The 25,473-nt window shown below is 41.3% G+C and overlaps 3 protein-coding genes across 7 annotated transcripts in view; all 3 read right to left on the reverse strand.

Annotated features, from left to right (window-relative positions):
• Positions 1 to 819: 819 nt before the first annotated feature.
• RPS15A (ribosomal protein S15a) lies at positions 820 to 6,354 on the reverse strand. The gene is made up of 5 exons (XM_068565583.1): positions 6,334 to 6,354; positions 5,478 to 5,615; positions 4,913 to 4,992; positions 2,139 to 2,224; positions 820 to 970 (listed from the first exon to the last, which is right to left on the reverse strand). Exons 2-5 carry the CDS (start codon positions 5,608 to 5,610, stop codon positions 877 to 879), a joined length of 393 nt encoding a protein of 130 aa, XP_068421684.1. The 5' UTR covers positions 5,611 to 5,615; positions 6,334 to 6,354; the 3' UTR covers positions 820 to 876.
• Positions 6,355 to 10,021: 3,667 nt separating this feature from the next.
• On the reverse strand, positions 10,022 to 18,231 carry ARL6IP1 (ARF like GTPase 6 interacting protein 1). Of its 2 annotated transcripts, XM_068566029.1 has the most exons (6): positions 18,103 to 18,230; positions 15,761 to 15,894; positions 15,206 to 15,325; positions 12,664 to 12,781; positions 11,986 to 12,070; positions 10,022 to 11,542 (listed from the first exon to the last, which is right to left on the reverse strand). In XM_068566029.1, the coding sequence occupies exons 1-6, from the start codon at positions 18,136 to 18,138 to the stop codon at positions 11,424 to 11,426; spliced, it is 612 nt and encodes a 203-aa protein (XP_068422130.1). In that variant the 5' UTR covers positions 18,139 to 18,230; the 3' UTR covers positions 10,022 to 11,423. The 2 variants fall into 2 exon arrangements, with proteins under 2 accessions (XP_068422130.1, XP_068422131.1); XM_068566030.1 differs by lacking the exon at positions 15,206 to 15,325 and having other exon boundaries at positions 18,103 to 18,231.
• Positions 18,232 to 20,691: 2,460 nt separating this feature from the next.
• Positions 20,692 to 25,473, reverse strand: part of SMG1 (SMG1 nonsense mediated mRNA decay associated PI3K related kinase) — a 95,878-nt gene continuing 91,096 nt past the window's right edge. For all 4 annotated transcript variants that reach the window (XM_068524884.1, XM_068524883.1, XM_068524885.1 and 1 more), the window contains one exon: positions 20,692 to 25,281. In XM_068524884.1, coding sequence (XP_068380985.1) covers positions 25,204 to 25,281 — 78 coding nt within the window. In that variant the 3' untranslated portion in view covers positions 20,692 to 25,203. The remainder of the gene's footprint in view (positions 25,282 to 25,473) is intronic.

A 25,473-nucleotide genomic window follows, 5' to 3' on the forward strand; every position in this document is an offset into this window, starting at 1 on the left:
AGACATCATGAAGAGTAAAATCCCATTCATTTTTCACATCAATTATGTGCTGAAATTTTAACTTTAGAACACAAAATGTTATTAAAAAAAAAATCAATCCCAGCTGTTTCTCTTACTTGTCTTAACATGGCTACTCTACGGTTTAACTACACATGTGGCTCTTGTTACATCTGTACTGGACAGCACTACTCTTAGAAAGGGAGAATGGAACCGTGGTCTGTTTCACAGAAGCCACCCCTGCCCTCTCTTTGGTGTCTGAGCTCTTTACAAGCATTTCCCAGGTCAAGTGGTCCAGTAAACTAATTCTCCCCAATTCCAGAATATACTTGGTGACAGGTTTACAGTACAACTAGTTTCTAAAAGATGTTCCATTTTTTGGAAAAATGACATTTTATAACCACATATTGCTAAAATGTCCCTGAAATGCCATCCAAATTTACTTTGAGATGAGTCTTAGTGAGCTGTGGGGCTCTAGTTATCAGTTTCCTTATGAGCACTTACATCATCAACTACAACCATACCATATTTTTAGGGCTTGAAATGTGTATTCTGTCAAGCTAAAAATAGGAAAGGCACCACTCCTTCCAGGGCTAATGTAAGACTCCAGAAAGGGACAGCTTCACCACCTGGACCCCAACCCACAGTCAACCGTCCAGGGCCAGACACACCCTCCTCTGGTGAGCCACAAGGGTGATGGCCAAAGTTATCCCAAGTCAGAACTTTCTTCTACGTCAAGGAAACAGCATTCACCAATTAACACAAAGGCTGTACACTCCCGCAGACGCTCTTGCTACTCTGCTGTACAAAGTTCAAAACGACTGAGGGAAGCACCAGAGTCCTCTGAGGCATTTTATTTGCACGTTATGTATTACATCCCTAGAAAAAGAATCCAAGGATTTTCCCTCCTGTGTGTTTTCGTCTTGCTTCTTCATGGTCCATGATGCCAGCTGAGGTTGTCAGTACAATGAAACTATGGAAAGTTTAAAAAAAAAAAAAAAAAGCTGGTAAGTTTTTCCTAAGAATGTTCAACACAGAGCTACTTTCTGGTACAGAAAAACTCCAACATTTATCAATGCTTAAGATGCCTTCCCATAATGGACACACAGACTAATGCTGCCTCCACAGGCTGGCAGTACACAGGCACGGTTCCTAGAACCAAAGACCCAAACCCAGAGATACCAGCTATACACATACAGCCCTGGCCTCAGCTAACAACGAGAAGCAATGTTACCTAAAAGCAAAGACTGGAACTCCTTTAACTTCAAAATGTCACTTTCTGCTCTCAAGGAGACGTGCAGTCTAAAGCATTAAAGTACTGACTGAATTGTTTCTGCCACTTACTGTGAGTACGATCACAGGCAAGCTACTGTACACAGAGTTATTTGGACAAAGGGAGGCCCACCTGGCCTGGCTACCTCATGGGTTACTATGGGGATCAACGTAAGACACAGAAGGTATGCCAACTGGGAGGCATGAAAATTAGTATCATAACTACAATCAGAAATGACTTCGCTCATAACACTATACCTGTTATATGGCAACCACAAAGTGGGAGTAAATTCAGCATCACCAAACATGAATGTGGGTTTAAGTTCTTAACCACAAACAGATAAGCACTTACTGTGTCAGATCTTAAAGTGCTTTACCAGAACTAAATCAGGTGATACTATAACTTGCAAGAGAACTACTACCATTTTTAAGATGAAGAAATCAAGGCTATGACTTGCCCAAGGCCTCACAGATTCAAAGCAGAAAAACCAGGATGTGAACTCAGTCTCTCACCGAGGAGGAAGATTTTCAAATCGAGTTTCCCCAGAGGCCAATGGTTGAGAAGTCATTCTGGCCATAGGACGGGATTCACAGTGAACATATATGAACTATATGCACTGAGCCAAAAGAGCAGACATTACAGGGCACACAATTCTGGTGTCTCTCAGCCAGCCTCAGCTCTCCCACGCCTCTCAGAAACTAGAGCCTAACACATGACGTATGGCAACACAGGAGCTAATCCTTGAGTCAAGGATGGAAACGGAGACAACTGCTACTGCTATTAAGTTAAAAAAAAAAAAAAAAGCTCAAGTCAAACTGCATCACAGGGATCCACAGCATTAACTTTTAAATACGGAAAATCGACTCACCCAAACTGACGGGACGGGAGCAGGTTATTCTGCCATTTTTCTAGATCTTTGAGTTGCACATCAAACCTGGGGCTGATCACTCCACACTGTAAAAACATAAGAGAAAACGCTGTTCACACTTCACCAATAACAGAAAAAGAGTAACACTAAAATGCATTTATAACTGAATAGTCATATAAACCAACCAACTCAACATTTAATGGGTAACTATTTTGTACAATCTTTGATATAAATGCCATTTGAAAAACACACTTAATTAAGACTATGCCTACTTAGGAAGAAAAAGCAAACTATTGAAAAAGTCAACAGAAGAGGCAGAACACAAGACAACACCAGTGGGCATTCCTATGGCCCGCAGAGCTGTCTCAGCACAAATGACCAGATTTTAAGGAACTCAAGTCTTCGACAAATAAATTATAGTCAAGCCCTACTAATCTAGCAAAATATATAGAAGGCAGAAAGAGGTAAAGAGTTATCCCACCTGCATGCTACGACAGCCAGCGTTGGGTGGGGAGAGATGACACAGCAACAACTATCCTCCACAGTGAGAGCTAAGAGCCAAGGCACTACGATCAATCATACCTAAACCATAAAACAATAAAATTTCAAATATCCACCAACAGGCTACATGAATCTATCCGTGGGTTCACACAAGGTCTATGACTAGATCCAACTGGGTGGAAAATGAGGGGACTAAAAGGCTCTTTAGTTAATTAGAGCTAAATGTGACCCCGCCCCCTGCTCATACCACCAACTCTACAAATCACTAGCGCACTTTAAAAAAAAAAAAAAAATCAAAGCAGGAAGCCTCCTGCTGTTTACACACAAGAAATGATCATGTGAGAACACTCAGGATTAGTACCTTCAGAGGGCTAAGAGAGCAGACAGAAAGTTGTGTGTGCACATCCACATAAGAATCATTCAAGATTCCAAGATGCTTAACTGTAAACTAAAAGAGGCTATGAGATTAGAACTTAGTGAAGTCTTTGGAGCTGGTACACTTCCCTAGACAGATCTGAACCCACAGAAACTGAAAATGGACCTGTCATGCCCAACTGCCCCACGGCAGGAAGCCCACTCAGGTTCTCCTTTTTATAACATCACCTTATCAGCTACAAATGTCACTTGACTGTCAAGGGCAATCCCACACTGGATGGAAGCAATACAGGGATAGGAATAGGGAAAACCCAAGCAAGCTACAGTGAAAGACCTTTCTAAGGCCTCTACACTACCACACCCAGGCTTGCTTTATTCCAGCAGCAAAAATCCCTTCCATTCAGCTAGCAGAACTCCAGCACATCCGCTCCCAAAGCAGATGAATCTTAAGAGGATACAATCAAGGCAAGAATTTTCTTAATCTATAATCTTTAAACACTACCTTACTTCCCAGCTGCATTACATTTCCACAATAAGGTACATCTATCTCTTGCATGAAGGAAACTGAGGCAAGAATGTCTTATAAAGTAAGAAAACTGCAACTGAGAGAAACCAAAAACTAATTCAAACAGTTAAGTGTGGCAGGGCCTAGATTTCAACTACCTGTTAGCCAGGATTTTCTAAACTAGTAAACCACAGGACAAGGATGCCACAAATGAGTTCCATTTGGGAAATACTCTGTTCAAACTTATTTCTCAAGCTATTATGTGTAGTTCAAGAGAAATGTGGTACAAGGCACTTCTCCAACTAAGTTTTTTTGGTTTTGCTTTTTTAACACCAACAAAAGCTGCTGCAGGACAGCTTTAAACTATATACTGGAACCAGCTCTTCCACAGTTTACTGAGACCTTGAGCAGGACTCAGCTCTCAGCTTCCTAACTCCTAAAAATAGGGGGAAAAAAAGACACGTCCTCTTCTACTTCAAGAACATTGTGAGGGTCAGAGTGAAAAAGAAGTGAATCCAAATCCTTCCGTGGGATTGGAGTCTAATGGCTACAATAGAACAAAACAAGACATAGGCCCAAAATTCCCTTCAAAAATTCTTCAAAGGCTTCAAATCCAGTAGTTTTCATCTGACACTAAGTATCCACACAAGAAGCAAATTCACTTATATAAGGAACCACCTTTGTAAAATAGGAATTGTTGGTCCAGGAAATAACCTTATCAGTAAATCTGGCCCCTGTCACTAACCACTCACTTTCTTGGCCCGTGTGCCCCACTCTGTTGGACCCCTTGCAAATATGAAAGCTACAAACCTGAACACAGAAAGCACGGTAGCAGCTTAGAGACCCCCAACTTGCTTACAGACAGATACCTGTCCCCAAAATACATGGAATCAGTTAAACCACAAGTCAAAAGAATCAAATAGATTCAGTAGATTATGCCTACAGGGAGAAGAGACCTCAAAGACATACATTCAGCCTATGTCAGCAAAAACAGAAATATTAATAGTTAGAGAATCCCATACTCTCTGTTCAAAATACCCAACAATCACCAAGCGAGACGAAGGACCAAAAGTTATTTACACTGTCAGGACTAGTGGCCTTGAGCCACCCAAGATTCAAACACCAGTATCATCAGTTGTTCATTTTCACCCAACCCTCCAGCATCTCCCTTCAGATACCTTCTACTCCACAAACACTAGGTTAACTCACAATTCTACCTGGAGAACAAACGAAGTAAAAGGTCATATATAAAAATTTAACGATTTTAATCAATCCCTAATCTTTTTAACCTAAAGCAAGCACATTATCTGATTCTACAAGAGCAATTATAACATGGACCACCTTGTCAGACCATTCTGAAGGTTCTTAAACGTGGAAGATAATCAATTCTTACCTTATTTAGCCTGCCTGTGAGGTTCACAACAATTTTCCCAGCCCTGTGATCATCGATGATTTCAAATTCGCCAATGTAACCTATAGAACACAAGTGACTGTATTAAAAATAATTTTTAAAATTTAGGGGGCAACACCCAAAACAATCCACCCTGAAATTTTAAAAAGGCGATTATTTCCTCCTTGCCTTTTCACGGCTTCCCACTCCCAAAGGCTACCTCGTGCCCAAGACAAAACAATCCTCCTTTCCATCCCAAGGAGCTCTTAGGTTCAGGGCCCTTTCAGTGACATGTTGCAGCTGCAATGTTACACAAAGAAAGGCCATTTTAGCTGCCAAACTTCCTCCTCCTTTCAACAGTTCTACCCTACTCAGTATTTCTTGAACAGCCTCATTTGTCCAGAACTACCCTGTCCACTACCCGTTAGCCCCCATCAATTGCATTAGTTCCCATGTATGACTGCCACCTTGTTCCCCCATCTTCCCACATCACTCCAACAGTTCACTTCTACAGGACCCATTCTGTAACATGTTTACTTCAAAACATAATAAACAGCAAGACACTTACCATGCTTCATCATCACAGTGAGAAACCTGACGATGACTTTGGAGCACGGCCTAATAAGAACCTGGCGTTTGCCTCTCTTTTCGGCATTGTTGATACTCTTGAGAGCATCAGCCAGGACATTCATGCGCACCATTATGGCTGTTCAGGGAAAACAAAACAGGGGTTTTATTGGCATTGTCATTAAAAGGCACCCAATCATTCCACTGCGAACACACCCTTTCCTTTCTGCCTCTATCATGAGGAAGTTTCCCCATTTCTAAGCAGGCTAGTTCCCCAGGATACCTAGAGGAATATGTCGACTACTAATCAAATGAAAATACCAGCCATGGTAAGTCAGTTATTCAGAACGGGAGCTGATAATCACCAGCAATATTTTCCAAACTTCTGGAATCCAGCAGCATCTGTACTATTTATTAACATTGTCCTTCAAACCAACTGACTCAGTGTCAGCCTTGTTCTAACACCCAAAAGATACTACTCAACTCTCACCTGATACCTAACTATTAAAATGAAACGTCCGTCCTCGTGCCATCTAAAATTATGCCCAACAGCAATCGTAGCACACCGGTAAGCAGAAACATTTTACATGCACCAGAATGGACTCTATCACAATGGGCACGAACTTTAATCGTTTTGAAAGCTAAGGATAGAGGCATGCCTCAAACGACAACAGTAGGGATCCAACCTGCTTCCGCAAGCTCAACAAAGTGTCTGAGGGGAAACCCTGGAGCCCAGACGACCCAAGTTCGTTCCCAGCAAACCGCCACCCCAGGCAGGATCCAGTTTTCCCTCCTGAGGGTCCTCTGTCTCCCAAGCTCCCGGCGCGGCCTAAGTAATGGGAAGCTGCACGGCCCACCAAGGCTACGGCTCCCCGATGCTTCTCGGAGCCAAGGAGCTGCCTCGACCACTAATGGGAGGTCCTGGCGCCGCCGAAAGAGTCGGGACTGCTCCCTGACGGTCGAAAGCTCCGGGTCCCGCCAGGGCTGCGGCCTGCGCCCCAGAGGCCGGGCTCCCCAGACTGCAGAGCACGGGGCGGCCGGGCAGGACTCCGCCTCCGCCTGCCCAGACCACCGCAAGGATAGTATCCCCGGCCCAGGAGGTCTCCGGCATCGTCGCAGGGCACCGAAGCCGAGTCCTAGACCACCGGATGGCACCGATAGCCGACGGATGATACTAGATCGTTCAAAGAGAGATACTCACCGGCACGGAAAGATGGCGGAAAGAAGTTGGGAGGGGCGAGTGCACGGAATTATGGGAAGCGGTCGGGCTATCGCGAGACTTTCAAAGGACCGCCAAAAACAAAAAAAAATTAAAAAATGGATTGCCTAGTGGAAGGAGGCGGGTGAGGGGCGGAGCCTCCTCAGGGGTGGGCAGTAGAGAGTCGATGGAGTCGAACACCCAGGCGAGGCCGTGGGGAGCTAGCTGGTGGCGATGCGGTGTTAGCATAGGTTCGACTCCCTTCTAGCATCTAATCCGTAAAAGTCAAAAACTGACAAGTGCCTAGATATTTGCAAATTTTTACTGCAGTAACTGTTCACCATTTAGAATGAATTTTGATACTTGCGTATTTACAGTATCTCTAGAAGGACCCACAAGAAATCGGTAAATACCTCTGCGAAGGGCGTTAGGAACTGGGATGGAAGACTTGCTTTTCTCCCAATACAATTTAGTTTTGTTTTTTGAAACATGTATAGATTACTTTTTCATACAGTCAAAAATATATTTTTTAATCGGTGCTTCCTTTTTGACTCTCCCTAAATATTAGAAATTATTTACTGGAGTTCCAGACTTTGCTTTCGAGTTCTGAGTGAGATACACAGTTTGGAAGAAAGCCACAAATGTTTCAAAATAAACGCTCAGCCTCTTAAAGGTTATTGCAAGGATCAGATGAGATAATGGTGACAAAGGGCTCGCAAAATGTCTGGTACGTAGTAAGTAAATGCTCAGTAGGTACGGCTTGAAGCCCGGGGTCTGGCGGCCTGGGAGAGGGTGAATTCTGGCTCCGCCCTCTCCAGAGCTGAGTAACCTCAGGCTAGATACCCAACATCTGAAACTTCTGCCATAGACTTCTTTCCTCGCAGCTGTCACCCTTACCCTCCCTTCTTACCCTTCCTTGTGTTTCCCACTTGGCCGCCAGAATGATCGTTGCAAAACTTAAGTCAGACCTTGCACTCTCCAAGGGTTCTTAGCACCCTCAGTAAAATCCAAATTCCTTACCAAAACTTACAAAGTCCTCCCTGACGTGCACACCTGCTTCCTTGCCTAGGAACATCATCCCCCCAACTTCCGCCCCTGGCTTGCTTTTCTTCAGATACCCCAAGCATACTCTGCCTCAAGGCCTTTGCATTTGCTTTTCCCTTCAACTTGAGTACTCCTCCCCCCCAGTTTATCCCGAGACTTGCTCCCCGCTCCCTTTCCTCAGGTCTCTATTCGATCACACACTCATACAACCTTCTCCCCATTCCCCCCAACCCCATTGCCCTGCTTAATTTTTCTCCATAGCACTTACCACCTGAAATATTGGAAGTGTATTTATCGTCTGTCTCCATTAAGTAAGCAGAGATTTGGTCGGTTTGTTCACCGCTGTACCCACAGCTTCTAGAAAAGTCATCTGGTACACAGTGGGCGGTTGATACGTATTTGATGAATAAATGAATGGGCAAATCAGTTCCCCCATTTGCAAAATGGGGATGATACACCAATCAGTTGAAGTTGCTATGAGGGTAAATGAAATAATCCAGATAAAAGAGACACATAAAATCCGGCAGCGTGCGTGCTCAGTCAGCGTCTGTGATTAGCATCACAGCCCACCTCCGCCGCCCCCAATGCTTCTCAAATCCCAGGTGAACATTGAGGAGAGCCAAGCTCCCAGTTTGAACATCTCCGGGATATAGAAATCTCTGGTTGTATCTTACATTTACAAAAGGACATTTGCTTTTCTAATGAACATTTCCTTTAAGAACTGGTTCCCCGTACCCTTAACAACACATTCTGTTGACTAAAAATGTGGTGCTCACCTTAACCGAGGGCCTTAGCAACAGTGGGAAGTTAAGTGAATAAATCCACTTTCCTTCAAGAGCCTTACCATAAATAGAAAATTAGTACCAGCCACTATCTCTTTATACACTTCATTCATTCATTCATCCCTTCATTCAAGAAATATCTAATGAGTGCCTACCATGTGCCTGCCAGGTGTTGTACCAGCTGAGAGGACAAAAATATCAGTTCTTGCCCTTAAGAGGTACAGATCCTAGCAGAGACAGATCTCTAAATAACAGCACAATACTGGGCAGTGTGCCATATAGGATGCCAATATGAAGTGCTGTGAGAACGGAGAGGTGGCCTGGAAAGTTGCTAAAGCTTTCACAGAGGAAGTGCCATTTGACCTGTGTCGTGAAGGGTACTAACAACTACTAATTCCTAACTGCCACTAAGTGCCTCCTGTAGATTAACTGAATCCTCAAAACAACACATGCAATTACATAATGCCCCTGTGAGATCTGTACTATTATCTCCACTTCACAAATGATGGAGCAAACTAAATTCAATCTTGACTCAGTCTTCAAATTTTGCTGTAGGTTAAAAAATCAAAACAAAAAAGTGCTCACTTACAACTTGTCTAAGCTACTAAATTACTTATGGGGTTTTGGGAGCCTGAAACATTAGGAAGGGTGTGTGGCCTATAGATATTAAGAGCTAGGAGGGCACATAAAGATGGACAGAAATCTCAGAATGGTTGGGTTGGAACTGCGATAAGGGCAGAAGGGTGGAAATGGGCTGGAGGGCCATGTATAAATTGCCTCTTGTCATCCTGTGAATTCTGGAATGATAGGACCTCTGCCAGAGGTGGTGCAAAGGCAAGTTGAAAGGGGACCTGTGCTGTGGCCAGAGCTGGCCCAGGAGTAGCCAAGTTGGCCTGGGGAGTAATCATAGCTGCATGTGGAAGACCAGCATTTCAGAGCATCCAATGACCAGGAGACCTATGGTGACTGGGTTGAGACTTCCCTGTTCTGGACATCATCAAGCCCCCAGGAGGCTCCAAGGAAGGATCCATACATTTTGGGGAGAGGGGGAGCAAGAGATTTAATTTGACATTGAATGTTCCCAGGATCCACCACATATAGATATAAGGCCTAATGATAAAATGTCCAACTGGGGCTCTATTTTTTAAAAAATTCTAAGTGCAGACAAAAGTCACCCACCAATTATTTACTGAGCAGCTCAGGTACCGAATTCTGAGCTAGGCCCTAGGGTACAGAGGTGCCTTGGCAGGCACTCTCCTGCATTGCTCCCTGCCTATTCTTCCAACCAGGCCCTCTCACACATCACCTCTGGCCATCATTTATTCATTGTATCTCCTTTTCCATCTAGGGTGGTGCCTGGATGTTTACTGAATGAATAAATTTAAACCTTTTATTTTATTTTGTTCTTAAAGAGCACCTTATAGCCATGTAATGATCACACAGGGTAGTTCATTAATTGGGTACATAAATCCGATCATGTAAACATTGTACTGGCTAAGCTATAAAGAAAGGACACAAGGAGGGCTTCCAGCTTTTTTATTTTTCCCCTTTTACACAAAACAAAGTAGAAGAAATAATACAGGATTAAAACCGCCAAAGTAGTTAATTGGTAGAACACACACACACACAAAAATCTAGGAAGACAAGCTTATTTACAATGAGGAAACACATGTAAATTATGGTAGTCTGTATACGAAACATTAAAAAAGAAAAGTCAAACATATGCTACATGGGTGCCACTGTTTACAGCAATATTGAAGGGGAGAAAACAAAACTTATTTAGGAACAGATATACCACAAGGTCCAGGTTTTACAGCATCAGTGCAATAAATTCACAAAACTATATTACAGCTAGTTAATCAGTTTAAGAATTGTTCCCAAATATGTCACATTTCCAGCCCTCAGAGGTTCATTCCTACAGATTTCAACTACTCCATCTATGGGGACCAAAAGCAGCCAGTGTTACCATAAAATGAGAATCTTGAGGCTTACCTTTAAAGGCTTATTCTGGTCTTGAAAAACTAGTAGGATTTTCTACTGAAATGAATCTTGACTAAACACAGGATGAGTTTTGTTCTTTATTGGCTGGTCTTGGAGTGAAGGTCACAGACATGACTCTTAACCTATTATGTACTTTAGTTTCAGTTAGCTGAAAATCTGAAATTAAAAGTATGCTAAAAATCCTAAATACCATCTTGCGTAAGCCTGCTACTAAAAAGCCCTTAAGGATGTACTAACTTCACGTTTAAGTGCATGGGAACAAGAGTTCTAAGCCTGTCAGATTCCCCATCTGGGAGGAAGGATCAATGTTTCCAACAAATTGCTAAATTCTGCACTAGGGAGACGCCAACACATACTAGGCCATGGAATTACTTTCATTTTATTCCATGAGGATTCTTCTCCCACAGTATCGAAACAGAATGAGGAATGAATCTTAACTGGTCTCTTCATCAGAAGTGGTAACCTTGGTTTCTGTATTCACGAAGCCAGGCAGTTGTTTAAGCAGAGTGTGGAAGCAGACAGTGGAACCAGCTTCCTGTAGTCACAGACCACGATCTTGTATCCAGCTAAAGCGAAGATCAACTTGCACAGTTCTCCCAAGCCACTGTTAACTGTACTAAAGGATGAAGTTCACCACTATATTATTTTAAAAGTAAGAGTTCAATTAACCCTGGGTGAGAAAAACCAGGACAAATGGTAATGATGAATGAGTTGTCCATATAAGGCCAGCTGATGACAACATACCCTTGAAGACACTGGGCATAAAGCCTTACTTGGCAAGTCGGAATTTCTACTAACTAAGGGCAGAATGAGGGACAGCAAATAGCTACATCTGTAACATTTTAGTATCCAGACAGCATAACAGACACTGTCCCCAAGGACAATGTATACGCCATTAATCACACTGAGTAAAGCAGATGCATTATTCATGTTTCTTTTCTTTTTGTTTGAGAAGCTTGTTTATCTCTCTTTTGGCCATTCCAATGTACTTCGAAATGATTCCATGTTGGTTTAGTCCAGGAAGCAAGAGTAAGAAAGTCACTTAAAATTAAAAACAAAAACAAAACAAAATAAAATTACAAAGGCAGCAATTAACTTCCCAAAGATTCTAACATTTACTATAGAAGGTAGTTCTTCAGACTACTACACACTCTAATGGGAGGAAGTAACATGAAATCCATTATTTCCATTGGTATTTATCCCCAGAAGCTTCTGCTTCATACCTCCCAACCTCAGATAAGACACACTGCTTATTTTTACCTCTTGCACATTACTTTCTACCTTGGTTATTAGTTCTTTGTCTTAACTTCCGATAAGACCACAAACTCACTGAAAACAAGGACCTGGGATTTAGTCATCTTTCCATACTCACACAGGTCCTTAATCACTGCCTGGAACTCAGTGAGCAGGAACATACTGCTTAATAAATTCCAGTTAGACTTTACTGGCCAGGATGTGCCTGCAGTTTTTCCTCAAAGACTTACCTATCAGGTAGGTGAGAAGGAGGTTGTGGACTTGCTGTCCCACCCAAGCAACCGCAGCAAGAGAAATGATCATGGTCATGAAGTACTAATAATGAAAATAACAAGAATTTATCAACTCCTAGAAACAGACTAAGAGGAGAAACTTTAGGAGGTTGTTTCAAAGATTGGAAAATAACTTTTTATTCCCACTTTTCTCTAAAAATATTTAGTATCTATGTATTATATAAAACCCATAGAAAACTCCCTAGGTCGACTTTATACAATTTAGATACATTCTCTCCTAGAATAACTATAATTCTGTATGTAAGTTAAGTAGTTTGTAAGTTAACTACTTTTGCAATTAATAACTTCACATAGTAACCTCAAGTGAAGCTAAGAGAAAAGAGAACAAATGCTTCCTAAGTATATGTCTTTTACATTTATTTCAGTAAATAAAAGAGAAACAGAAAAAATTCACCTCTACAAGAATAAAAAATTGAATGCAAAATGTAATTTTAACTTTTAGTCTAATACAGATAAATATTTATGAATGTACTCAGAGGAGTTAAACCAACAGATAATGATAAACATCAAACTACAACTAAAGTAAAGCAAAAAGGCTTTACACTACAATGAAGCAAAAATTGACTCAATCTTAAAATGTTGCTTTACTTAAATAAGTCAAAACCAACAAAGTACCATTTTAGGCTTTTCTTCCTTTAGCGTAAAGAGGCGTTTCCACCAGCCCACAGCTCTGCGTCGAGTTTTTACTAGATTACTGCAAATTTCATGGAATCTCTGCTGTTGCTCAGTGGTCCTAGGAAAAGAATCTTCCCCTTTACTACAGGCAAATCGTAACAGTAAACAGAAATACACCGTCCTCTCAAATTTCAGAAACTATCTTCTAAAGAAAATCTAAATAAAAACAACAAGGATTCACCATTATCTTATAGAAAAAGTTCTTAAACCATTAAGACTCCTTTTGGGAATTCCCTGGTGGTCCAGTGGTTAGGACTCTGTGCTCTCACTGCAGAGGGCCTGGGTTCAAAACCTGGTCGGAGAACTGTATCCCACACACAAGCTGCTCAGCATGGCAAGAAAGACTCCTTTCATAGCACAGGAATAAGTTTTAACATAAAGACACACGTGTGTGTACAAAGTAATGGCTATCTATGGTTCTAAAGCCAAATTTGGTCAATGATAGTAACAAAAGCCTCATGACTACTATGAGCCATGCAGAAATCAGTATGAATTAATTTCTCTATTCCTATATTATTTTGCAGATCCCAATGAATCCTGGGTGGTGACCCATCAGAGTCCCACTGTTTTGAGGAAGATGTGAAGTTTCAACCAAACAGTTATATTTAAGCACTTGTCAGTAAGATAATAACTACTAGCATTCAAAGCACAATACCCTCCACTGGGCTTCATACATTTGATGCCTAGGCAGCCACAAAGAGCTCAAATCCAAATTCCTTATAAATTTAGTCCCATTGAGGGAAAATATAATCACGAACAAAACAGCAGTAAGAATACAAAAAGATCCACCAAAAAGCCCTTTGTAGTTTATAACGTATTTTGGGTTCTGATTTTTTAAAGAAATTTTGCCTTTGTACTGTCTTTGCTATACAGACATTATAATGGCTGCTATAAAAAGTAAGCCCTGTGCTGGAGATGTGTTGCTTTCTCTCCTCTAGCCCTTGTCCCTATAAATCTGCAGTGACAGATACAGTAGAAGGGCTTCTACTGAGCCCTGGAACTTCTTATAAATTATCAGACCTCGTATGCTGCCCATAGTCAAGGCTGGACCGTGGCTAGGCAACAGTGTTCTTCCTTCCTCATAAAGGTCAAAAAACAAAATCGCTCTGTAGATAAGACTGAGCCACATACTGATTACCACGAAACTTCAAGAGCTTACTTCTGAAAATTTTTCTCCAGGAGTTATGAATTAGCAGATTAGAATGTTATCTGGCTAATAAAGTCAGGGTCTGAGGTTGAGTCTGTTAAATTGTTACATTGCATAGTTACAAACTTGCCCCCCAAACTGCAGCACAATGAAAAACAATTCAAAACACATTTCCTAACACTAACCATTGTGCTATGCCAGAACATCTTTATTTCAATACAAAAATGCTTAATTATCCCATAACTTAAGCAAACCCTACATTTAAAATTCTTATTTTTATAGAATTATTTTATAATTTGCTATTATCAGGAGAACGAAAAACTACAGGCACAAGTAGACTACCAATCAAATTAAAATAAACAACCAAGGGAGAATAGCAGCTAGGAGAAAAAAATCCATTCCTATATTTAGTTTTGCTCACTATTTGGATCAAAAGAGAAATGCAACATTCCAGAAGGAAGTTAAAAAATACTTTAACAGGATCCACAGCCACTTATCTTGGGAACTCATAAGTAACCCATTCAAAGAGTCGTATAAATGCAATCAACAACCCACTTATATATACAGCTTGAACGTATTCTAAAGCACTTTTGCTAACCTCCACTGCACTACCTCAAGGTCTCAACGTGAAACACAAGATCAATCTTTTTCTTTTTTTTTTAAAGTCTTTATTGAATTTGTCACAATATTGCTTCTGTTTTATGTTTTGGTTTTTTGCCCGGGAGGCATTAGCTCCCGACCAGGGATCCATCCCGCACCCCCTGCATTGGAAGGCGAAGTCTTAACCACTGGACCACCAGGGAAGTCCCAAGATGAATCTTAAAAGTCAAAATATTTCACAGCACCCAGAAGAGTCTGCCTAATAGAAAAGTAGACATTCAATAAATAGTTGCTAAATGAACAGGCAAAGAAAATCTACGTTACTGTTTTCATATTCATTCAAAAGTAACTGGTGAAATTAATATTATATTATTTTAAATATCAATGGAAAAAATGTAAAAGTAGACGTACTACTTTTATGGAAAGCCCATTATGAGGTCTGCAATCCTTGATAAAACATTACCTTAAAAAGCCTCACTTCAATAAAAAGGTCTAGGAAGAAAAAAAAGTCAAAATAAATGCTAGAGTATAAAAGAACTATGGAGATATAAGTACTGGAAGTTTGTGATTTATATCTGAATCAGCTAAGAAATTCTTTACATCAAACGATAAATCTAACCCCTAGCTATCTGATGGTTAAGACAATTCTCTGTGCTTAATTACAACACACTAGTCACAGCTACCAGGTGCAGTAACTTCTCAGAAATTAGACTGCCACATCATTATGCCACCTACCATTTATTGGAGCCAAAAATTCTAGGCGCTAGAATGGGAACAAGGTAGTCAGCCAAGCACAAAAACATAACAAAACAGGAAACACCTGACAGAACGGATGGATCTAGATAGTAGATAGTCCTGTTTAAAAAAAAAAATTAATAAAGGTTAGAAAAACACAGTCCTTATTAGTCCTAGCTGAAGATGTTTATTCTCCTAGTCCTCTGGTTCTCAAAGATGTTATTCGCCTTTTTTATTCTAATTTTCTCACAAGTAGTTTTCCGGAAGCTTCATGACATCACAGCTGTAACGGTTCATGTAAACATGAGGAAGCAAAGGCTCTTTGGAGTCCTCAACATTTTTTAGGAGTGTAAAGGGTCCTAAGGCCAAAAAGTGTGAGCCACAGATTTATTCAACTGCCTTGGTTACTGAGTTTACAAAGTACTACAAATACTGAGAACTAGGCAAACGGCTCTAAGCAAAGGCATTCTTTACAGATTCAGGCACTTCCATAAATGGAACCTGAGCCCTTATGAGCAACAAGCACAATCTACAGAAATTTAATAGCTCACTTACAGAAACACCAAAGAAACCACACCCACGATGGCAGGTGGAAACCAGGCTCTTTCCCATCGGAGGACTTTATCTGCCATCAGCATCACTTCTCCCCATCCTTGCAGCTGCTCTTCCAGACTTGCAGTCTCTGCAGCCTACATATGAGTAACATTTAAAGCGATCATTCTACTAATCTCAACATTTCTGTGGCTCCTAGAGAGTTAAATTCTTCTAAGGCACCAGGTATGTAAAACAGCTGTTACAAATCACTATCTTAAACAAACTAGTTTCTTAGAAAAACACAATTTTGAAACCAAAGACAGAAATCAATGGGGAAAAAAATTATCATTTAATGGTCACTTTCCAAGTCCAAGCACTGGGCTACTCTTTTACATGCATTATGTAACATAATCCTTATAGACCCCTTAAGATAGGGATAATCAGAGCCATTTTACAATTAAAGAAAGCGAGCTCAGAATGGACTTTCCCAAAACCATGCACTACTAAGTGGCAGCGCCCTGAGTATAAAATTGGATCACTTAAAGTTTCTCATTTCAGGTAGTTACAATTGGTCTGTTGTTTTGTCATTTCATTGATTTAACCCCCTACTTCTGAATCCATTAGGAAAGCCTCTTCCTGAACAGCATTCAATTTCCAAAATAGCTCTTTGTGCAACGGAATCATTTAGATGTTGGCATCATCTGCATGATTAAGGAAAACTACTGTGCTTTTACAAAATTATAAAAGGCATATTAAGCCCAATATATCTCAATAAAATGCTTCTTACACTCATCAGGACATTTTGGTTAGACTTCAAATTTCTCTGCAAATTTGACCATCAGCTGCAAGTAGATTTCTCAGATGAGCTAATGTGGCAAAAAGCCCTTAAGCTGATTTTGGTAGAGAAAAAAACACTTGGAACAGGAAACCCATGTGTCCTTACAACTGTTATCACAGGGAAATATGCAAATGACAGGAGACAGGGCAGCTTAATCTTGATAAAGATGTTATCTGTGCCACACTGACACTTAGGTGACCTCAATGTTTCTGACTTTATATACCATGCTTAATATAGTTAAATAATACCACGTGGCAGAAACTCTGCTAAATGTATTATATGCTTATACTTTAATTACTCCTCCCAACAAGCTGAAAGGAAGGTGTCATTACTATCCTCATTTTACAAATGTGGAAACTGAGATACACTGAGGTTTACAGATCCGAATCCAGCAAATCCAAGGCCAAAGGCCTTTGTTCTCCTTAAATTAAGTCACACTGCTCTGTGGAAAGAGCAGCCGAGCTCCAGGCCAGGATCTGTTGTTTCAGTAGCTGTGTGAACTTGGGCAACGATCAACTCTTAAAAGGAACCTGGCTGGGGCTCACTAGGCTAACCATAGAAAAGGGGTGTGTGTGTGTGCATGTAAGGGGGCAGAGGTCATGCATATCTAAAAACCAATGCAAAATGAAAATCACGCACAATCAAAACTGCCCTGCAAAGTCACTTAATTCGTTAGCACCTGAGCTCTTGGAAAATCAAAGGTCAAAATTAAATTATTTGGTTTCTCTATTCACTGTTGTTCTGGTGGTGAGTAGCATGCCTTTTCCTGGGGAAAGGCAACTGAGAAGATGGACGGATTTCTCTCGTTCTTACCTAGATTCTGAGGGGGGTTTTCGTGCTGAGGTTAAAACTGTCTGCCTGTGATACAACCTTACTGCAGTTCCCTCCGACCCCTGCTTCCTCTAAAATTGTCCTGGGACACCCCCCACCCCCGCCCAGACTTACACGTTCCAGACAAACGCCAGAACCTCCCACTGTCCCTCCAGCTGGATCCTACCTCCAGTTCCCAGCTGCGAGCTCGCAGCCTCCCTGCCGTTTTAAAGCTGTGCCAACTCTAAAAGAAATTCTCGGCAGCAGCCTTTTGACCCTCCACCCCTGCCCAAGTATTAGGGGAAAAGGGCGAACGGACATCCTGGTTAAGATCAAAGATGGGGAAACCCAGATACGGCTGGGGTCTGGGCCGCAAAAGCGCTCGACGAGCCCCTCGCGGCCCTCTGCCAAGGACTGCACCCCAGGCTGGTCACAGCCCCCCTTCTCCCGCTTCCTCCTCAACCCCTATTCGCGGTGAATGATCACGCGCCCTCCTCGCCCCGTCGTGCACCTTCCCCAGGGAATGGTAGGAGTCGACACGACTAGTGACCGCCAAGCAGAGGTTACCCAAGAAGCCCAAAGGGCAGGCGTCGTCGCCTGCACCTGGGAACGGAGAGGAGGGCCGGGCCCGCGACGGGTGATAGGAACGAGGCCGCAGCGCACCGAAGTCCGGAGGCCCCGCTCGGTTCCCTCGCGACGAGGAGCTGGGACTCACCAGCAGGTTGGTGCTGCGATTATCTCCTTCCGCCATTGTTCCCGAGGTGCCCCCTCAGCGAGCGCAAGACGCCCCCAATACCCTACCTTCCTCAGAGGCACTCACAACAACCCCAACGCAGGGCACGCCCAGCAGGCCGCTTATATAGGCCAGCTGCCTTTCCCGACAGACCCCGCGAAGTTCGCTCCTCATTGGGCAAATCGAGATCACGCTTAAGAGGGCCGGACCAACCACTGCTCAGCGCTTGTCTTGAAACCCAGATCAAAGGAGAGTGAGACCACGCCGGGGCCGAGGGGGCGGGGACACAGAATGACCAATCAGCACCCAGGAGATGTGCTACGCCCCGCCCAGGCCTTTCGGAATCGGTTCAACCGCCCCTGGCCGGGGCCTGGTATGGCCTCAGTATCCCCAGGGCGGGCCGCTATGGTGGCTCTCGGACTCTTCCGGGGGACCTCAAAGCAGCTAAGGAGCCTCTCTGGAATTTAGTCCTCAAGGAAGTATGCCACCCAATATCAGGCGGAGGGCAGAGATGGGCATGTGACGCTAACCGCATTGTGATTAAGGAGGCTGGCTGGCTGGGATCTTCTTCCCGATCCAGACGGTGGCCCTGACCCTGGCTGTGCCCCTAGTCAGCCCGCCTTTCTTCTAATACCTGCTCTGGCAGCACTAGCCAGGCCGCTGAGCAGCTTAGACCCAGATATGTGACTCGCGGACTCGTGCCCATCTCAGGAGGTTTTGAGTACAAGTGAAAGGGGCCATTTATGTAGCTTTTCTGCAATTTTTCCTTCCCTACCCATTAGGAGTAAGGCCTTAGTTTGATGGAGGGGCGGGGGCGGCGGAGAGGGTGTGGAAATCCGGGCATAGTTTAAGAACTTGTGAAAAATGCACCGACTTATAAAATTGGCTTATTTTCATGGGTTTTTTGGAGAAATTCTTTGTGGGGCACTTCACTTAAACTACGAGCTCCCCCTCCAAAAAGGGACTGGTTTTGACAGATCCTTTCTTACTAAGGTCATGCTAAGGAAAGATGTAAACCCTCTCATACGAGTGGAATTTATTGCAATTTAAGAATTAGATGAACTATGTGAGACAATTCCACATATTTCTCTCCAGGATTTCAAAATGCGTTAACATTTTCATTACTCAATACAAACAAAATAATGCCAGATGTTAACCTGGTTAGATGTCTCTTTCAGGAAACTTACCGTAGCTTTTAACTTCCAGCCTTTTACCCTTTTATAGTCATCTATATTATGCCATCGAGTTTATTTTAAAAGCATTCCTTAAATTACTACCAGGTTCATAAGATTTCAGGGAAGACATAAAGAAATGTGAGCCAACACAGCTACAGACCACATGCTGCCCCTAAGAAAACCAGGGGGACGGGAGCACTGTGAAGTTCATAAAAAGGTGTGAAATTTGCCATGGAACTTTGAAAAGAAAGAAAGCATCTGATCAGGTATAAACAATTCAGGGGGGTAAAAAAAAAAGCCTTTGCAAGGAAAGGGGACTCTTCAATAAACTGCCACTTCTGGGAATGTTGGGGAAAAACAGGTTATGTAGGTAAAATGCAGCCAGTTGGACAGCCCATTTTGGGAGATTTGAAAGTTATGAACTCTGAGGAGCAGGCCCTCCGCTACCTGTTCCAAAGGAAATCAAAAGGTCCCAGTCGGCAGCCACAGTGAGTGAATGTACGGAGAGCGCTGAGTGCGAGATCTCGACACAGGCTCAGCAACGCCCTCTTCCAAAGGACAGGGTGTGGGGTTATTAGACTTTAAAAACCGCCACGTGTACTTTGGGAATCAGTTTTTGCTACAGAATGTGCCTGGTTTTCGCCCAAGTTCCCTACGTACAACTTCAGAAGAAAGACTTTTCAACACCAGCTTGTGAAATTGAGGTAGGGGAAAAAAACCTGAAGAAACTGCTTCCAAGTAGCATGGGTTCTCCATAGAGTATTTGTTACTCAAGGAACATTTGCCCAGAATGATTTGCAACTTAACAGCCTAGGAGCACTTCTATAAGTTCCTTAACTAAGCTTCCAATTGCCCTAATTATTTAAAACAAAACAAAACATCCACGCTTAGTGTAGCTTCCTTTGGAGCTTTTTTTTTTTTTTGGTATTACAAAGGCAGGATGTGAACTTTTGAAATATATCAGGTGACTGAACAGTTAACATAAATCCTAACATAATCTAGCAGCAACAAATGCAATCTGATTTCCAGATATTAAAACACGCTGGACATTGTTTTCCTTCAGAGCTTTCATACACCAGGGAATATACATGTCAATAATATTCTACAGGAGTTTTTAAAGAAACACAAAATTAAGCTTAATAAATTGTGCCTTAATACTAAGAACTTTCCCACTGAAGTAAAATTTCTACTGCTTATTCAAAAATACTATTAGAACACTGAGTATAAAATACATTTTTTAGAATCAAGTAAACTTTTGTAGGTATTAGTAATTAGCTTAAAAAAAAAGCTCCCCATATCCCAAAATTAAGTTTTCTGGAACCTACTTCAACAAATTCAGAGCTTAAATGCTACGTCTTTTAAGACTTTATTTTTTGAAAAACAGGTATTTCATACAATCTTTGCCACGTTAATGCAAATATGCACAAAGTAGGCCATGTATTTTTGTTTTCCAAAAGTTGCATTATGAACACTTTCAGGAAGCTGGTGTGATTTATTCAACTTTTAATCTTAAATACAATCACAAAATTATAACCATCAGGAGGCATTACAACCTTTTGTACAGAGAAGCCACTCTTATTTATACAATGTTACTAGAACAAGGAAGATTCAGTTCAACTCAATTTACTCTACATAATAAGGGTAAAGTAAATTAACAAGTGAAGTGTGATGTTGCCATTGACATCACAGGTGGAAATATAAGGAAAATTTAAACCAAAAAATAATTGACACAGGAACTTCAAACAGGAGCTGAAACTTGGTCAAAAAAAAAAAAAAGCCTGCTTCGAAAGACATAAAAACATTCTGCAAGTCTGCATTTCAGAACAACATTCAATTCCTTAAGTTTATCATCTTCAAAAGTCGAGCTAATTGTATGACACTTTTGCATTAGCGCAACAAACAGCTTGCCTAGTAAGCCCAAATTCCCATGGAAAGCAAGAGACTGAATGGTTCATGTTGTACAACTAACTCTTGAACCTATAAAGCTTCTCTCAGTTGGAGTCCATTTGCCCTTTTGTAAGTAAGAGATGGTGATACTCTTACCCAGGCATAAAAAAAAAGCAGGAAAAGTGCAATAAACCCTTCCGGGTTCATAATACAGTGAATTTCCTTCCCCAGTGTTTGGAAAATTTATAATGCTAGCTCTTCCCCATAGGAGGAATATTTCTAATACAACCCAAATAATGAAAAAATCTGTCACTTCTTTAAATGACCCTTACATTAACATAGTCTACCTCCTAGATTTAAGGGGAGGGGGAAAGTCCTAGCTCTAAATTACTGGCATTTTACAATCTCAAGATACAGAATGGAAGGTCATTGGTTTTCATATTTATCTGGTTTTATGTAAAACAAAGGTACTTAAATGTGCTAACAGAAAAGCGTTCGCTGATTTTTGATGTATACGAACAGAAGCTAACAAGGCTAATTGTAGATGCTTTCTTTAATATGAAAAGAATTGGGAGAAAAGAAGAACCAGCTTCTTTGATTTTAGTACTGCCAAAACAAGTAAGCCCCCAGAGTAATCACAAATATGTGGAGGAAAATAGGCCAGGAAGACTTTTCAATTCAAAGTACTGCCTATATCACCCCAAATTTAAAAGGACCTAAGATTGCACATCAACTCTAATATTTGGCTGCACTTGCATTGCCCTGCTTGGAATTTTTTAATGGCTCTTTCCTTAAATTTCACACATCAGAACCACCACAGTTAAAAACAAAAGCAATGCAGATAACATCAAACACTGGACAATATAAAGAACACTACATACTAAGTTTAGGTAATAGAGGCAAGTGTTAAGGGCAGAAGTGATGGAAGTTTTTCTTTGTATTATAAACCCTCACCCTGAACCTGGGGTTTGGGCTCTAAGAAAGCAATTTAGGGAAGCAGATCAAGAGCTTGATTCTCAGTTCTCACACAGAAACCTCACATATCTCAAACAACTCACAAGTGTCAGACACAAAAGAATCTTAATAATCGTCTAGCAAACTATGTGAAGAATTCATGACCAGAAATAATGAAATACTGCAAGACACACCAAAGAAACGGAGTAAAAGAGAAATACAGACAGCACCATAAACTACTAAGCCTCCACAGCTCTACAGATAAATCAACTAAAACTCAGGCAATTCTAGAAAATTAAAGACAGCAAAACACTTAAGATAAACTTCAATTTCCAAGGGTCATAAGTTATTGTGTAACCCCTGAATCTTAGAGAGGGAAAAAGAGAGAGAGCGCACAAGAGAGACAGGGGAAGGGCGTGGGGCGGGAGGGAGAGAGAGCAAGAGGAAGGGGAAGGGGAGGGAGAGGGTGAGAGGGAGGGAGGGAGAGAAAGAGAGGAGCAGACCCCTGGTTTTCCACAGGTGTTTTTGTATAATCAAAAATGCATGACTTCATAACCACAGCACTCTGAACTTTACATTATTTTACAAGATGATCACCAAAATATAGCCTTGTCTTCTCAATCTGCTATATCACCAAGGCCTTTTACCTCTGATTAAATCTGACTGTTGAGTTCTCTTACAACAGGTCAAAATGATAAGGCTACTTGCCAAATGACTGCCCAGAAGAAGCCAAACTGTACAGACTGGGGGTCTTGCTGTCCAGAGTGCAGTGAAGAGCAAGCTTTGAAGTCACCAGTTATTCCTATCTGCCCTACAACCAAACATGTGTATGCCACACTATTCTCTGAGGGACCATTTTAAAGTAAAAGTGATGGATAATTTAGCAGAGACACATGTTTTTTATGTAAAGCTGTTTTATTTTCACTCGGATAAGGTGCCAGGTACCTCTGAAGCCTGAAATTCACAGGCAATAAAATTAACCTATTTCATTTCTCTTCTTTACCAAAGAAGAAGCAATTTCTGAATACTACCTATAGGGACAAACTAGTGTGAACTGGTTTTATCACTGTGATAAAAGTTTTTCCTTGTGACAAAGAATGTTGTCGAAAGACTGTTTGATCTTGAGAGAGAGTAGAGGTAATCAAGTGATGAGTGCAATAGCCTCTAGGAAATAAAGCAGTGTGCAAAACACAATATGGCATTATTATTCCAGATAGGTTGTTTTGATTGTGAAAATAAGGTTCAAGATGAATGAAGAAAATAAAATTTGATGCACTAGGTTCCTTAACTTGCTATTAGACGCATGGGGGTATTCAAAGATACCACCTTTCTTGTAATATCTGTCAAAGTATTAAAAGAGCACTGATACTGAAATGCATTCTCCCATGAGTATTTAAAGATTATATATTAACGTGGCAATGAGAATACAGGGAAGGCCAGAGCTATGTGGAATTTTTCCTTAATACCTTTCAAGTTTGTCTGTGAAGACTGGCAACTAGAAAGTGATCACAGTGCTAATCTCTAAAATGCAGGAAAAATGTACTCAAGATTTTAATCATGTTCTACTTTGTGTTGATATGTGATTTTAGGAATCCTATTCTAGTCTGTATTTTGGATCAACTATTGAGCTTACACAGTCAGTCAGTACTGAAATGCAATGCTAAATTTAAGGAAACCCTGATCATGAATTCACTACTGAACAGGAAACTTAAAATTGTGGATAAAGTAAAGTACTTCACACATTAATAACTGAACTTAATAAAAGATGTTGGTGGTTCTCACTTTTGCTGATGTTTCATGTATATGTCCTAAAATGCCAGGTAAACTAAAGCACTTTTAATTTACATCTTGTAAATTGTAAATTAAAAGTATCAAATGAGAAAACTGAATTAAAAAAACATTTCACTCTACCTCCACCAGAACATCACTTTATTGTTAATCTGTCATCAACAATGAAAAACTCTAATAGGTACTCTATCCTGGTTTTTAAAAAGGTAAAAGATTACATTGGATTAGCTACTTTCTATGAAAGAAACTACAGCAATCACAGAAGAGGGAAAATTTGAACGACCTCCCAAAAATGTACACTATAAGCGAAGGGGAGTGTACATTAAATCAAATGTCTGTTAGATTCATTACTTTTGAATGCACAGTGACAATTCTAGAAACTGTACATGATAGAATCACAGAAATGACTTAAATAATCAGAATTACATTTTGTATGTGATCACCAGACCTTTAAACAATCCTTGCATTTTCCATGTTATTGGTGGTTTTGGAAAAATTTGTTTATCACTCCAAATATTAAGTTGTTAACAGCACTGAGATGGAAGAATATGAAATATAAGGATTGAAATAAAAGTGAATGTGAAAGATGGCTGGCTAATCTACTAGATCAAGTAAAGGGGGATGGGCAGATGGTGAGGGTTGGGGAGGAGGAGGATGGGGTGGGTTTTTTTCCCTTCATTTCAGAAGTTCTTCCAATGTAGTGTTATCTGTTACATAGCTCTCCTTCTTCAGTCCATTTCTGAAATTCATATCGCATAGCCTTTTTGTACTTACTGGTCAACCCAACCAGTACTGTTGCCAAGCAACAAGTGTTATGCAAGAATCTGAACGCATCAAATCTTCCTTGGCTGTGTCGCGGCCCCAGTTTTCTCTGTTTCTGAGCGGGGTTTGATTTTTCCTGGATTGTGCACACAGGGTCAGGTGGAATGGAGTTCCAAATCACTCTGTGCTCCGCGGCATCCCGATTTCTTTCTGCAGCTAACCTCCTGACACGTTTGCAGCTGTTCTGTGGCAGAAAGACAATCTCCGTGTTCAGGCGGTGAGCTTTCTTTCTTTCACCCTTGACCCTGGGGTTGCAGGCCATGGTGTTGGGCGTATCCCTGAGTGCAGCTGTCCTGCAGGATTCACTTCCTAGCGCACCGAGATTTCCTAGGTTTCCTCAGAATAAGCCCCCAGTTGCATCACCACCGACTGTGGTGTGGCTTTGGATGCCTGAGGCTGAGTTGATTCTGGTGGATGTCTGACCTCGCTTAACCAGACTCATCTACTGTCTTGCCATTCATACCCAGGCTGTCCAACCTTCATACAGCTGAGCCAAGTTATCTAGATTAGTTGCTTCCTTAATGACATAGTCAACCTGTAAAAATAGGCAGGATAGAATTAAAGCCGTTTAAAACTTGAAAGAACATGGCTCATATATGAGTTATATGAACTGTTCAGGAGTAAGTTCCCAAATTAATTACCCAAAGATGTGTAGTTGTCATGGTGGGAAGAGAAGTTAAGTAATCTGAGCTTCCTTCATAATTCCATAACTTACAAATGTGTGTCT

The sequence above is a fragment of the Eschrichtius robustus genome, chromosome 16 (genome assembly GCF_028021215.1).
Source record: "Eschrichtius robustus isolate mEscRob2 chromosome 16, mEscRob2.pri, whole genome shotgun sequence".
NCBI lineage: Eukaryota > Metazoa > Chordata > Mammalia > Artiodactyla > Eschrichtiidae > Eschrichtius > Eschrichtius robustus.